Source organism: Hemitrygon akajei, chromosome 29 (assembly GCF_048418815.1).
Source record: "Hemitrygon akajei chromosome 29, sHemAka1.3, whole genome shotgun sequence".
NCBI classification, from domain to species: Eukaryota; Metazoa; Chordata; class Chondrichthyes; order Myliobatiformes; family Dasyatidae; genus Hemitrygon; species Hemitrygon akajei.
Window position 1 is genome coordinate 3,524,056 of NC_133152.1, and position 13,366 is coordinate 3,537,421.

Sequence of the window (13,366 nt, forward strand, 5' to 3'; positions counted from 1 at the left end):
TGAGGAAGGCAAATGCCATGTTAGCATTCATTTCAAGAGGTCTAGAATACAAGAGCAAGGATGTGATGCTGAGGCTTCATAAGGCACGGGGTGAGGCCTCACCTTGAGTATTGTGAACAGTTTTGGCCCCATTATCTTAGAAAAGATGTGCAGGCATTGGTGAGGGTCCAGCGGAAGTTCACAAGGATGATTCCAGGAAGGAAACGGTTATCATACGAGGAACGTTTGATGGCCCTGGATCTGTACTCGCTGGAATTCAGAAGGATAAGGGGGGATCTCATTGAAAACTTTCAAGTGCTGCAAGGTCTAGACAAAGTAGATGTGGAAAGACTCTAGGACAAGAGGGCACAGCTTCAGGATGGGGGGGAGCACCCTTTCAAAACAGATATGCGAAGAAATTTCTTCAGTCCAAGGGTGGTGAATTTGTGGAACTTGTTGCCACATGCAGCAGCGGAGGCCAGGTCGTTGGGTGTCTTTAAGGCAGAGATTGATAGGTTTTTGATTGGATATGGCATCAAAGGTTACGGGAGAAGGCTGGGAACTGGAGTCAAGGAGGAGTTAGTAAAAAAGGATCAGCCATGATTGAATGGTGGAGCAGACTCGATGGGCCAGATGGCCTAATTCTGCTTCTATGTCTTATGGTCTAAAATATTCAGATCATTACTCAGTGAGAAATAGAGCTAATGATACAGGTTGATGACATTTCATAAAAACTTGGAAAAACCAAATCAAATATGTTTTAATTTGCAGAGAAGGGTGATTTCATCTGGGAGTTTATCCAAGAGTCACTTGGGTATCAAGGCAAACATAGTACATGAAAATAGCATGACTATATGCACTATACATGCTTCTCATTATTTTATATGCCATATTAGATATATAAAATTATGAAATTTAATTTACAAACAAAAAAAAATCCAAATTTTTCCAGTCTCTCTTGAAGCTAATATTCTCTAATACAAGCAACATCCTGGTGAACCTCTAGCCTCCACATCTGTGCTTTAATGCAGTAACCAGAATTGCAAATACTTCAGAATTACTAACCAACCAAAATTTAATATAGATGTATTGGATAAAAATGTCCTTATTCACATGGCTTAGCATTCTGGGCCCAGGTGGTAAGAAATGTAAAGACAAATTTGCCAGACTTTTGTAGGAATATACGTAAAGCAGTTGTGTATTTAGATTTCCAGAAGACATTCAATAAGGTGGTACTAAAAATGAGAGCTCATGAGGATGAAGCAAATTAACGCAGATTGAAAAATGGGTATCACGTGGAAGATAGAGTCAGAATAAATAAATCTTTTCAAATAGGAAAAGTGGAGTGACTCAAGGATCAATTATCTAAATGGTCCCGTGTTACAAATGGTTGTGTTTCCGTAATGTCAAGTCTGCATCATCTGCGCATACATCCTGAAAAGTGAGTTTAAAATAAATACACTTTGTGTTGATTTATTTACATTTTTTTCACACAAATTCTATGAGAACATATTTTATCCTGTATCTCATGTTTTTGGGGTGTGGTTTGTAAATGTTCAAAAGGGTAAATGTTCATAATCTGAACAGCCATAATGCAGGTTTTGCCTGAATTAATGAGCTGAAGGTGTTGGTATGGTTTAATATACATCCAGACAACAAACAAGATGATGGAGAAACTCAGCAAATTAAGCAGTATCGGTATAGGGAAATGGATACGGGCAGTCCCCAAGTTACGAAAGTCTGACTTACGGACAACTCGTACTTACGAATAGAGGAAGGAGAACGCCATCCGCCTTTTTAAGTCGTTGCCGTTAACACTGTGTTGAGTGTGTAATTTTGTATTTGGCTTAAATTTTTCTTAGCAAGCTTCACCCTGGACCCCCACCTTTTCCAGTCAGCACCACCCCCACTTGTCCCATTTAACCTGGCTCAGTGTGGGTGGACTTTAGGACCAGGGGCAGCTCAGGTCAGGACCCGCTGCAACGGAAGACAATCACAAGTGAAAATAAAGTGGAAATAATAAAGCAATTGGAAAGAGATGAAATGCCATCAATCATTGGAAAAGCATTAGTCTACAGCTGGTCAATGATTGGAACAATTTTAAAGGATAAGGTGAGAATAACGGCCCTGCCCCGATGAAAGCTACAATTATTACTAAGCAAAGCAGTGGTTTAATTATTGGAATACATACGTTTCTTAAGTGTTTTATATGCATAGAAAGGTAAAACATATACTATATACTACGACAAACGTTTGACTAACTGACGCTAAATAATACCGGACGTACCAGTTCTGACTTATGTACAAATCCGACTTAAGGACGAACACAGGAACGGAACTTGTTCGTAACCCTGGGATTGCCTGTACTGGATATCATTCTTTCTTTATCAATCTTTTTATTAGTTAAATAAAAAAGTACATATATATATATAAAACAAGAGGAGAATTATCACAAATATCTATATCAATAACAGTTCAAATAAAAGAAAAAATAAACATTATCAAGATCAAACATATTATTAATCTAGTAGTATATCTTAACGAAAAAGGTAATTGATTCTCCTCTTATCCATACAAAAAAGATAAAGGAACTTTTATAATTGAAATATACAGGAAAAAAACCTCAAAACACAAAAAAAGAAAAAGAACTGGGTAGCTCAAACTGAGAGTGAAAGCAAAAAAAAAAGGAAAAACTTTCTGATCAAATCCAAAACTTCAAAAAGGTAACTGGAAGGGCCATAAGTCAGAGCATATGAAAATATTGAATAAAAGGTCACCAAGTTTCCTCAAATTTAGAGGATGTATCAAATGTCCAACTTCTTATTTTCTCTAAACTTAAACAGGACATAATGGAGGTAAGCCAATAAATAACAGTAGGTGGGTTAGAATCCTTCCATTTAAGCAAAATTGCTCTCCTAGTCAATAAAGTTGTAAAAGCTATCATCCATTGAGCGGAAACAGTGGATATCTTGATTCGAGATCCTTCAACAGGACAAAAAGATGGAAGGAATAGAGCAAGTATAACGAGGTGAGGGCAAGGGGTGGAGCTAGAACCAACAAGCAATAGTTGGGTACCAGTGAAGAGGGTAGAGTGGAAATAGCAACAGTGGTTGGGAGGTGATAGTAGAGGCAGAAAGGGCAGACAGATGATGGCATCTAAAAGGAAAGGAAGGTGGACAGTAAACTCAATACCATCACGATAGCATTAAACCTCAGTTAGAAAAGCATAGTCAGCGTAGATTGTTGAAGAGGTTCCTGTGTGGCCAACACCAAAATCCTGAAGGGTAACAGAGAAGCGTGATGAATAGCCTTCCTGATATGTATAGATTCACAGGAAACAAACGCAGGATCAGGTCACTTGGGTCCTCAGATGTGCTCTGCTATTCAACAAATTCATGGCTGATCTTCTAATTTGACACTATTTTCCTTCCCTGTCTCCATATTCCTTGATTCCTGCAGTATTTAAAATATCAATCTTAGTTATGACTGAAATAAATGACTGAGACTCCACAGCCTACTGCGATCATGCTACAAGTGAAAAAAAAAATCATTTCAGTCCCAAATTATTTATTCCTCACCCTGAGTTCAGAATTTCTCAACCAGGGGAAATATCATGGAGTTTTAGAACACTATAGCACAGAAACAGGCCCTCCAGCTCAGCTGACTTTCTGCCTAGTCCCATCTACCTGCAGCTAGTTGATAGCTCTCCATATTTCTTGCACCCATGTACCTATCCAAATTCCCTTAAATGCTATAATTGAACCCAAATCTACCACTTCTACTGGGAGCTCATTCAGCACACACACACACCACCTTTTGAGTGAAGTAATTTTCCCTCAGATTCCTCTTAAATATTTAATCTTTCACCCTGAACCTCTGCATCTAGTCTCACCCAACCTGAGGGGAAAAAGCCTGCATGCATTCACCTATCTTTCCCCCTCATATTTTGCATACCTCTATAAGAGCTACCCTCATTCCACTGGGCTCCAGAGAATAAAGTCCTAACCCATTCATCTTATCCCTGTAACTTAGGTCAAGTCCTGGCAACGTCTGTGTGAATTTTCTCTGCACCCTTTCAAGCTTATTGGTATCTTTCCTATTAGTAGGTAATCAGAGCTTCACACAAAACTCTAAGTTTGGCCTCACCAACGCCTTATGCAATTTCACTATGACATCCCAACTCCTGTGATCTGTATCCTCATTTATGAAGGCTAATGTGCCAAAAGCTCTCGCTACCTATGATGTTAATTTCAAATAATTACGGATCTGTATTCCTAGGTCACTTTATTTTACTGCACACCTCATGGCCCTACCATTCACTGTCTTACCCTGACTTGTTCTCTCTAAGTGCAACACCTTGCTCCTATCTGCTTTAAATTCCATCTGCCATTTTTCGCCCATATTCCCAGCTGGTCCAGATCCCACTGCAGGCCTTGATAGCCTTCCTCATTATCCACTATGCCCCCAATTTTGGTGTCATCTGCAAAGTAAGCTGATCCAGTTTACCACATTAGCCTCTAAATCACTAATTTAGATGAAAAACAATGGACCCAGCATGGATCCCTGGAGTACACCACTAGTCACAGGCCTTCAGTCGGAGAAACAACCATCTACTACCAACATTGACTACAAAAAACAACTTCATTTTGAATGCAAAAAGACATAACATTCTGGGCCAGCCTCCCATGCAGGTCTTTGTCATTGCCAAAGTCCATGTAGACAACATCCACTGCCTTCTCTTCATCTACCTTCCTGGTAGCTTCCTCAAAAAACTTTATAAGATTGGTTAGACATGTCCTACCACACACAAAGCCATGTTGACTATCCAAATATTTATATATCTGTCCTCTCGAGTACCTTCCAATAATTTACCCATAATTGGCATCAAGCTCACTGCTGTATAATTTCGTTGTTTATTCTTAGACCCTTTCTTTATGGTCAGCACGGTAGCCTAACGGTTAGTGTAGCACTATTACAGTGCTAACAAGCCGGGTTCAAATCCACAGCTGTGACCGTGTGGGTTTCCTCTGGGTGCTACAGTTTCCTCCCTCATCCTAAAGTTGTATGGTTTTTTAAGTTAATTGGTCACATAGGTTTAATTGGGCACTGTGGTTTTACTGAGCCGCAAGGGCCTGTTACTGTGCTGCATGTCCAAAAAAACGCAGCTATTTTTGAGTCTAATAGTCTTGGCATGGATGCAGTGTAGGCTCTTCCCTGATTTGCATTTAAGGTCAGGTTTCAATCTTCCAAACTCAGACTAGACCTATTCATAAACACATGAGATTCTGCCGATGTTGGAAATCTTAAGCAACATGCACAAAATGCTGGAGGAACTCAGCAAATCAGGTAGCATCTAAGGAGGAGAATAAACAGTTGATGTTTTGGGCCTGTCACGTACCCCGTGACTGGGTTACCGAACCAGCAGAAGTGGAATGCATGCTGGAGTCTGGTATTACTGTAACTAATAGTGTTTATTAGTAAACTAAGTAATACAGTACTATAAAATGCAAATATATGAAACAGGTTAGCAATGATATATACAGAAATGTGGAAATAGGAATCAAAACCAAGCTCTTTCAAAGTCTAGGGGTAAAGGAATAGTCTTACGATGGTGCAGAGTTCAGTTCAGTTTAGGTCGAGGTAGTTCTGGAGTAACGTTGGAGAGAGAGAGAGAGAGAGAGAGAGAGAGAGAGCGAGAGGTGATGTCGTTGCCGATGAACCTTCCGTTGTCTTCCTGTCCTGTTATGGTCACCAACTGTGACCCCGTATGACCGTTCTTCAGTGGTAGGCTTGTCACCCAGGCAAGGATGGACACACAAACAAACCCCCACTGGTCGCACCTTCCCACACTGTGAGCCTCTGATCGATTCCCCTGAATCGATCCTCCAAACTCCCACCTTCACGTGGGTGCACAATGTTCTTTCAGTGTCCCTGTGGTGTGTCTCCCTGTGTCTTCGCAGACCTGCTTTTTATCATCACTTTTCAGGATACCAGCCATCCATCACCTGGTCCCGCCTTGCTGTCTCAGCAAGAATCTACACAAGTAGGCAAAGAAAGTGTCCTTGAAGCAAGGTAAACAATCAGCGAAGAAGCCATAATACTAAATCATGTCTCTCTCTCATCTGCAGCAGGATGCCTCCCCCCTCTTCTTCTCTCTCTCTCATTAGCAGCATAGTTCACAGGGGTGTCAACTCTGGACCCCATCTCAGCTTGGTTTACTCATCACAGGCCGAGTCTTTTCACTCGGATAGGAAAATAAGATGGCAGAACCCAAAATTAAAAGGTGGAGGGAAGGGAAAGAGTACATGCTGGCAGGTGAGGAGGAAGGCGGGTGGATGGAGAAAGAGGGATAATATAAGAATCTGGGAGGTGATAAGTGGAAGAAGTAAGGGGCTGAAGAAGGACTGAATAGGATAGGACAGTGGACCATGGAAGAAAGGGAAGGGTAACCAAAGGGAGGTGATGGGCAGGTGAGGAAAAGGGGTGAGAGGCTAGCCAGAAATTGAAAATGAGAGAAGGGGGAAAGGGGAGTCCAGAAGTCAGAAAAGTCTAAGTTCATTACATTAAGTTGGAGGTTATCCAGAAGATCAGCTGTTGTTCCTCCACCTGAGTTTGGACACATCCTGGTAGTAGAGGAGGCAATCGACATCTATGTCAGAATGGATAAAAACACAAAATGCTGGCAGAACTCAGCTGGCCAGACAGCATCTATGGGAGGAGGTAGTGACAACGTTTCGGGCCGAAACCCTTCATCAGGAGGTGAACTGAGGTGCACTCCTGATGAAGGGTTTCGGCCTGAAACGTCATCACTATCTCCTCCCATAGATGCTGTCTGGCCTGCTGAGTTCTGCCAGCATTTTGTGTTTTTATTTATTTCCAGCATCTGCATATTCACTCGTGTTGCCTATGTCAGAATGGAACTGGAAAGTCAAATTAAAATGGGTAGCCACCAGGAGATCCTGTCTTCTGTGGCAAATGAAGGTACTCAACTGTAATGTATTGTGTGAGTATTTGTAGGTCAGATTGTGTATGATGTCAGGACAGGGGTAAGGAAAATGGAAGTCTGTTAAATAAACGTGGTTGTTCAATCTACAGCAGTGTCCAAGTCACATCAATATTACATCAACGATGCAGTTCCCCAATCTGCTTGGGATATCACAGATGTAGAGGAGGCTGCAACAGAAGTACCCAATACAATAGATGACCTTGGCACACAATCCTATTCAATCACTCCCCATTTGACTGGCCAGCCATCTCAAGACAGAGTCTGGTGAATCTTAACTGCACTCCCTCTAATAGCAAATATGTCATTCTTTTAGGCAAGGGCACAATATTGTACATGATACTCCAAGTCTCCAGCTGTTATCTTATCAAGCCTCTATATAATTGTGGCAAAACATCTTTACACTTGTTTTAAAAGTCAGTGGCAACTAACCAATATATTATTTGCCTTCCTAATTTTCCTGTCACCTATAACTTGCATCCAAGGATCCAACTTGGTGTTCCACAGGGATCTGATGTGGGATCCCTCCTCTCTGTGATTTTTATAAATGACCTGGATGAAGAAGTAGAAGGGTGGGTTAGTAAGTTTGCTGATGATACAAAGGTTAGCGGTGTTGTGGACAGTCTGGAGGGTTGGCAGAGGTTACAATGGAACAGCGATAGGATGCAGAACTGGGCTGAGAAGTGACAGATGGAGTTCAATCCAGGCAAGTGTGAAGTGGTTCATTTTGGTAGGTCAAATTGGAAGAAAGAATTTAATATTAATGGTAAGACCCTTGGCAGTGTGGAGAATCAGAGATCTTTGTGTCACGTTCATAGGACACTCAAAGCTGCTACTCAGGTTGACAGCGTTGTTAAGAAGGCAAATGGTGTGTTGGCATTCATCAGATCTGGGATTGAGTTCAAGAGCTGTGAGGTAATGTTACAGATAAATAAGACCTTGGTCAGACCTCACTTGGAGTACTGTGTTCAGTTCTGGTCACCTCATACAGGAAGGATGTGGAAATCATAGAAAAGATGCAGATGAGATTTACAAGGATGTTGCCTGGATTAGGGAGCATGCTTTATGAGAATAGATTGTGCACATGTGGCCTTTTCTCCTTAGAGCGATGGAGGACGAGAGGAGACCTGATAGAGATGTATAAGATGATGAGGGGCACTGATCGTGTGGATAGCCAAAGACTTTTTCCTAGGGCTGAAATGGGTAACACGAGGGGGCATAGTTTTAAGGTGCTTGGAGGGAATGTCAGGGGCAAGTTTTTCACACAGAGATTGGTGGGTGTGTGGAATGCACTTCCGGCGGCAGAAGTGGATACAATAGGGTCTTTTAACAGCCTCTTAGACAGACACATGGATCTTAGAAAAAGAGGGCTATGCGCTAGGGAAATTCTAAGCAGGTTATGTGGTTGGCATAACATTGTGGGCCAAAAGGCCTATATTGTACTGTAAATTTCTAAGTTCTAAAATACATTTTGAGCACTCCCCTCTGCCTCATATTGAAAAGAAATATTTATCATTTGTTTCTCCAACTATCTACATTGTACTTCTACATCTATCGTTATGTTGACCACTCACATAGCTTGTCTATATAAGCATGCATGTTTGCACCCCCTCACTAGTCAAACATTGAATTCTTGCCATCAGCGAGTGCATTGTCAGACCACACAAGCCTGTCGTTGATATAGGGCATATATGTCAAACTCAAGGCCCACGGGCCAAATCCGGCCCGCGGTGGAATTATCTTTGGCCCGCGAGATAATATCTAATTACTATTAAAGCTGGCCCCAGTAATCGAAGCGCCTATGGCGTATTATATGGCTAATGCTGAGTTTATTCAGGTACCAGGTTTTCAGGGTTTTTAGTGTTTATTCGGCAGTCTTCTTCATAAGAAACGGAATTTGTAAAGTGAAACACTTTGTAGTTATAGCAGAGACTGAGACACATGAGAGCAGGCTGAAAAAACGGAGGCAACGAAAGCTGCGTTCGCACGCGTCCGACTGATCCGGCCCGCATGAAGCTGCATTTTGCTCAATCCGGCCCGTGACCTAAAATGAGTTTGACACCCCTGATATAGGGTATGATGTAGTCTATGTTGATTCCAGGATTACTATAGACTCTTGTAATCAAAGGGGAATTGTAAGTGGATCTAAAATAGGTTTTGTGCCTGTTCGTTTCCCCTCCATAAATGCTGCCTGACCCAGAGTTCAGTTCCTCTAGCTTCTTGGACCTGCAGCCTCTCTGGTGTCAGCCACGTGAAACATTCTCTCTCCACAGAAGCTGCTTGACCCGTTTATTGAAGATTTTCAGCAGCTGCAGATTCTTTCCTTTAAACTTCCACTGAACTGTTGACGGGGTTTTCGGCCGGAAATGCTGGTCCCTGTTTCCCACTTCACCGAAGCCGCCTGACCTGCTGAATGTTTGGGATCTGGCGGGGTCCCCTCGCTTCCTGCGGTGCGCAGCGACGTTTGAACTCCAGTCACATTCATTCGACTTGCAGCGTACAGCCGGGGCGGAGAGCGGGCAGTGGCCAAGGGAATCGCCTGAGGCGCTCGCAAGGCGAACTCTGGCGGGCGGCGGGCTGCCGGCTGCCTGCGTACCACGCCACGGCTTGCTGCGGTCATCGACGTCACCCTCGCCCTGTGCTCCTTTGAGCTGTACGTCACGTTCTCGGTTGCTTGGCGGCGCAAAGCAGGCCCGGAGCTGAAGCCAAGGCCTCGGGCGTGGGGATAGGCGACCCTCCTACTGCGGGAGTCCCGGAAACACTCTCTCCGTCCCTCCCTATCCGCCCCGCCATCGGTAAGAACTCAGCGCGCCCATGGCCCCCAAGCAGCAGCTGGAGAAGGCGGCCTGGCAGTGGGCGGAGAGCGTCAGGCCGGAGGAGGTGCAGCAGGAACACGTCGAGCTGGCGTACCGCATCCGTCTGGGATCGTGCCGGAGGGACGCCCGCAGGTACATGGGGCACAGCGTGGGGCAACGAGCTGCGCCTAGTGACTCCGGGCCACCTCCAGGCCCAGAGGGGCGTGAGTCGCAAAGATGACGACGCCTTGGTGACCCTGGATCCGCTGGGGGGGGGGGGGGGTGCAGTTTGACCTATGCTACGGTGACCGCCTCATTAGGGTGTGTGGCATTTTATGATCTTCTGAACATTTGAATAGCCTATTCCTTGTGATGTTGCTTGGGCGATCCGATAATCGGTAAATTACTGCAGCCACTACCTTGCAGCTGGCGGCATATTTTTTTCCTCAGCCCTAATATACTATGTGTCATCAGAAATTCAAAATATACAGTCTGCTTTAGTGCCATTGTAGGTGAACGTGGCAGGTCATCCATTAGGTATGCTTTATAGCAGGTGGCAGTAGTCTTTATAGAGTCATTTTCCCTTTAAGCTATCCAGGAATTTTTGGTCTGTTGAATTGACATAATCCTACGCACTTTGGAGTTCTGTTATAGCCTGCGTTCAAAGCATGAAAGCTGCTTGGCTTGGTAAGTGCAAGCAAACTAGCTCATTATTTGTTCTGAAAGTGATGTCTGTGGTCATTGTCAAAAGTTCAAAGTAAATTCATTAGCAGAGTACATATATATCACCATATATAACCCTGAGATTCATTTACTTGCAGACATACTCAATAAATCTAATAACCATAACAAAATCAATGAAAGGCTGCACCAACTGGGTGAAAACAAACTGCAAATACAGAAAAAAAGAAAAAAATGAAACATTTATAATAAATAAACATTAAATATCAAGAACATGGGGGCTTCAAGAATATCCTTGAAAGTGAGTCCATAGGTTTTGGGAACAGTTCAGTGAATTTTAATGAAGTTGTCCCCTTTGGTTCAAGAGCCTGATGGTTGAGGGATAATAACTGTTCCTGAACCTGGTGGTATGTCTTGGGACTCCTGCACCACCTTCCTGATGGCAGCAGACCTGGGTGGTAGGGGTTCCTGATGATGGATGCTGTTTTCCTGTGACAATGCTTCATGTAGTTGTGCTGAATGATGGAGAGGGCTTTATCCATGGTGTACTGGAGGATTTTACATTCAAGGGCTGTAATGCAGTCCCACAATATACTCCCCACCACATATATTGAAGTTTGTCAAAGTTTTGCAAGTCATGCCAAATCTTTGCAAACTTTTAAGGAAGGAGAGGCGCTGCCGTTCATCCTTTATAATTGTACTTACATGCTGGGGTCAGGACAGGTCATCTGAAATGATAACACCTGCACTTATGAGGTTTTGAAATGCAAACTTGATATGATTAAAAGATGATTTGATGACTTATACACTATAAACAATTGCTTTCCAATTTTTCTGCCAGTAAGTTGAAGGGAAGATCAGTAAAATTAATCTACATGCACGGAGCTTCATTTTGGCAAACAGTCTAGTTGACTAATTTTGAAACTAAATGTTCAGAATATGTCAGTGTTATGTTACAGAGGACTAATGATCTTTCAGTTGAATTATTTTAGTAAAAAATTGGAATTTTTGTTCTTTTCTCGATATAAAAACGGTGAAGTATTTTTGAAGTACCGTACAGGTACAGCCCAATTCACCACTGAGCACAGCTGCAAATCAGAATCAAGTTTAATATCACTGGCATATGTTGTGAAATTTGTTGAATGTTGTCACAAGAAAGCAAAGACCCCCACATCAGGCTTCTCTTCTCACTGCTACCATCAGGAAATAGGTACAGGAGACTTGGGTATGATTACCACCAGGTTTAGAAATAGTTATTACCCTTCAACCATCAGGCTTCTGAACTAGTGTGAACAAATTCACTCACCTCAATTCTAAACTGATCACTGAACACAAACAATGGACTCGCTTTCAAGGACTATACAACTCATGTTCTCAGTGTTAAGTAGTTATTCTATTTATTTATTTATTGCCTTGTTTGAATTTGCTCAGTTTTGTCATCTTTTGTACATTATTTGTCAGTCTTTGGTTCTGTGTAGTTTTTTTTCATTAGTTCAAAAAGTGGTTCATTTTGGTAGGTCAAATATAATGGCAGAATATAGTATTAATAGTAATACTCTTGGCATTGTGGAGGATCAGAGGGATCTTGGGTTCTGAGTCCATAGGATGCCCAAAGCAGCTGCGCAGGTTGACTCTATGGTTAAGAAGGCAAATGGTATATTGGCCTTCATCAATCGTGGAACTGAATTTAGGAGCCGAGAGGTAATGTTGCAGCTATATAGGACCCTGGTCAGACCCCACTTGGAGTACTGTGCTCAGTTCTGGTCGCCTCACTACAAGAAGGATATGAAAGCCATCGAGAGGATGTAGGAGATTTACAAGGATGTTGCCTGGATTGGGGAGCATGCCTTATGAAAACAGGTTTAGTGAACTCGGCCTTTTCTCCTTGGAGTGACGGAGGATGAGAGGTGACCTGATAGAGGTGTATAAGATGATGAGAGGCATTGATCGTGTGGATAGTCAGAGGCTTTTTCCCAGGGCTGAAATGGAGGACACAGGTTTAAGGTGCTGGGGAGATGTCAGGGGTAAGTCTTTTACTCCTGAGAATGGTGAGTGCGTGGAATGGGCTGCCGGCAATGGTGGTGGAGGTGGATACGATAGGGTCTTTTAACAGTCTTTTGGATAGGTACATGGAGCTTAGAAAAATAGAAGGCTATGGGTAACCCTAGTAATTTCTAAAGTAGGGACATGTTCGGCACAACTTTATGGGCTGAAGGGCCTGTATTGTGCTGTAGGTTTTCTATGTTTCTATTCTATTGTGTTTCTTTGTTCTACTGTGAATGCCTGCAAGAATTTGAATCTCATGGTAGTATGTACTTTGATAAAAAATTTACTTTGAACTTTGCATTGTAGTACTGCAGCCAATTTTGTAAACAACCATTTTTAATTGACAACATTGGTAACTGCAATAAAGCAATAAATGCTGAAAATATTCAAAGTTGAGCAGCATCTCCTGAGAAAGAAACAATAGACAATAGGTGCAGAAGTAGACCATTCGGCCCTTCGAGACTGCACCGCCATTTTGAGATCATGGCTGATCAACTACTATCAATACCCGGTTCCTGCCTTGTCCCCATATCCCTTGATTCCCCTATCCATAAGATACCTATCTAGCTCCTTCTTGAAAGCATCCAGAGAATTGGCCTCCACTACCTTCCGAGACAGTGCATTCCAGACCCCCACAACTCTCTGGGAGAAGAAGTTTTTTCTTAACTCTGTCCTAAATGACCTACCCCTTATTCTCAAACCATGCCCTCTGGTACTGGACTCTCCCAGCATCTGGAACATATTTCCTGCCTCTATCTTGTCCAATCCCTTAATAATCTTATATGTTTCAATCAGATCCCCTCTCAATCTCCTTAATTCCAGCGTGTACAAGCCCAGTCTCTCTAACCTCTCTGTGTAAGAC

The 13,366-nt window shown here is 42.8% G+C and overlaps 1 protein-coding gene across 5 annotated transcripts in view; it reads left to right on the forward strand.

Annotated features, from left to right (window-relative positions):
• The first annotated feature begins 9,577 nt into the window (after positions 1-9,577).
• usp48 (ubiquitin specific peptidase 48) overlaps positions 9,578-13,366 on the forward strand; it is a 249,502-nt gene continuing 245,713 nt past the window's right edge. For 4 of the 5 annotated variants that reach the window (XR_012096644.1, XR_012096646.1, XR_012096645.1 and 1 more), the window contains exon 1: positions 9,578-9,930. Coding sequence is in view for 2 of the 5 variants with exons in the window: in XM_073031654.1 (XP_072887755.1) it covers positions 9,797-9,930 (134 nt within the window). In the remaining 3 variants the exon portion in view is untranslated. The remainder of the gene's footprint in view (positions 9,931-13,366) is intronic. The other variant, XM_073031653.1, reaches the window with a different exon arrangement.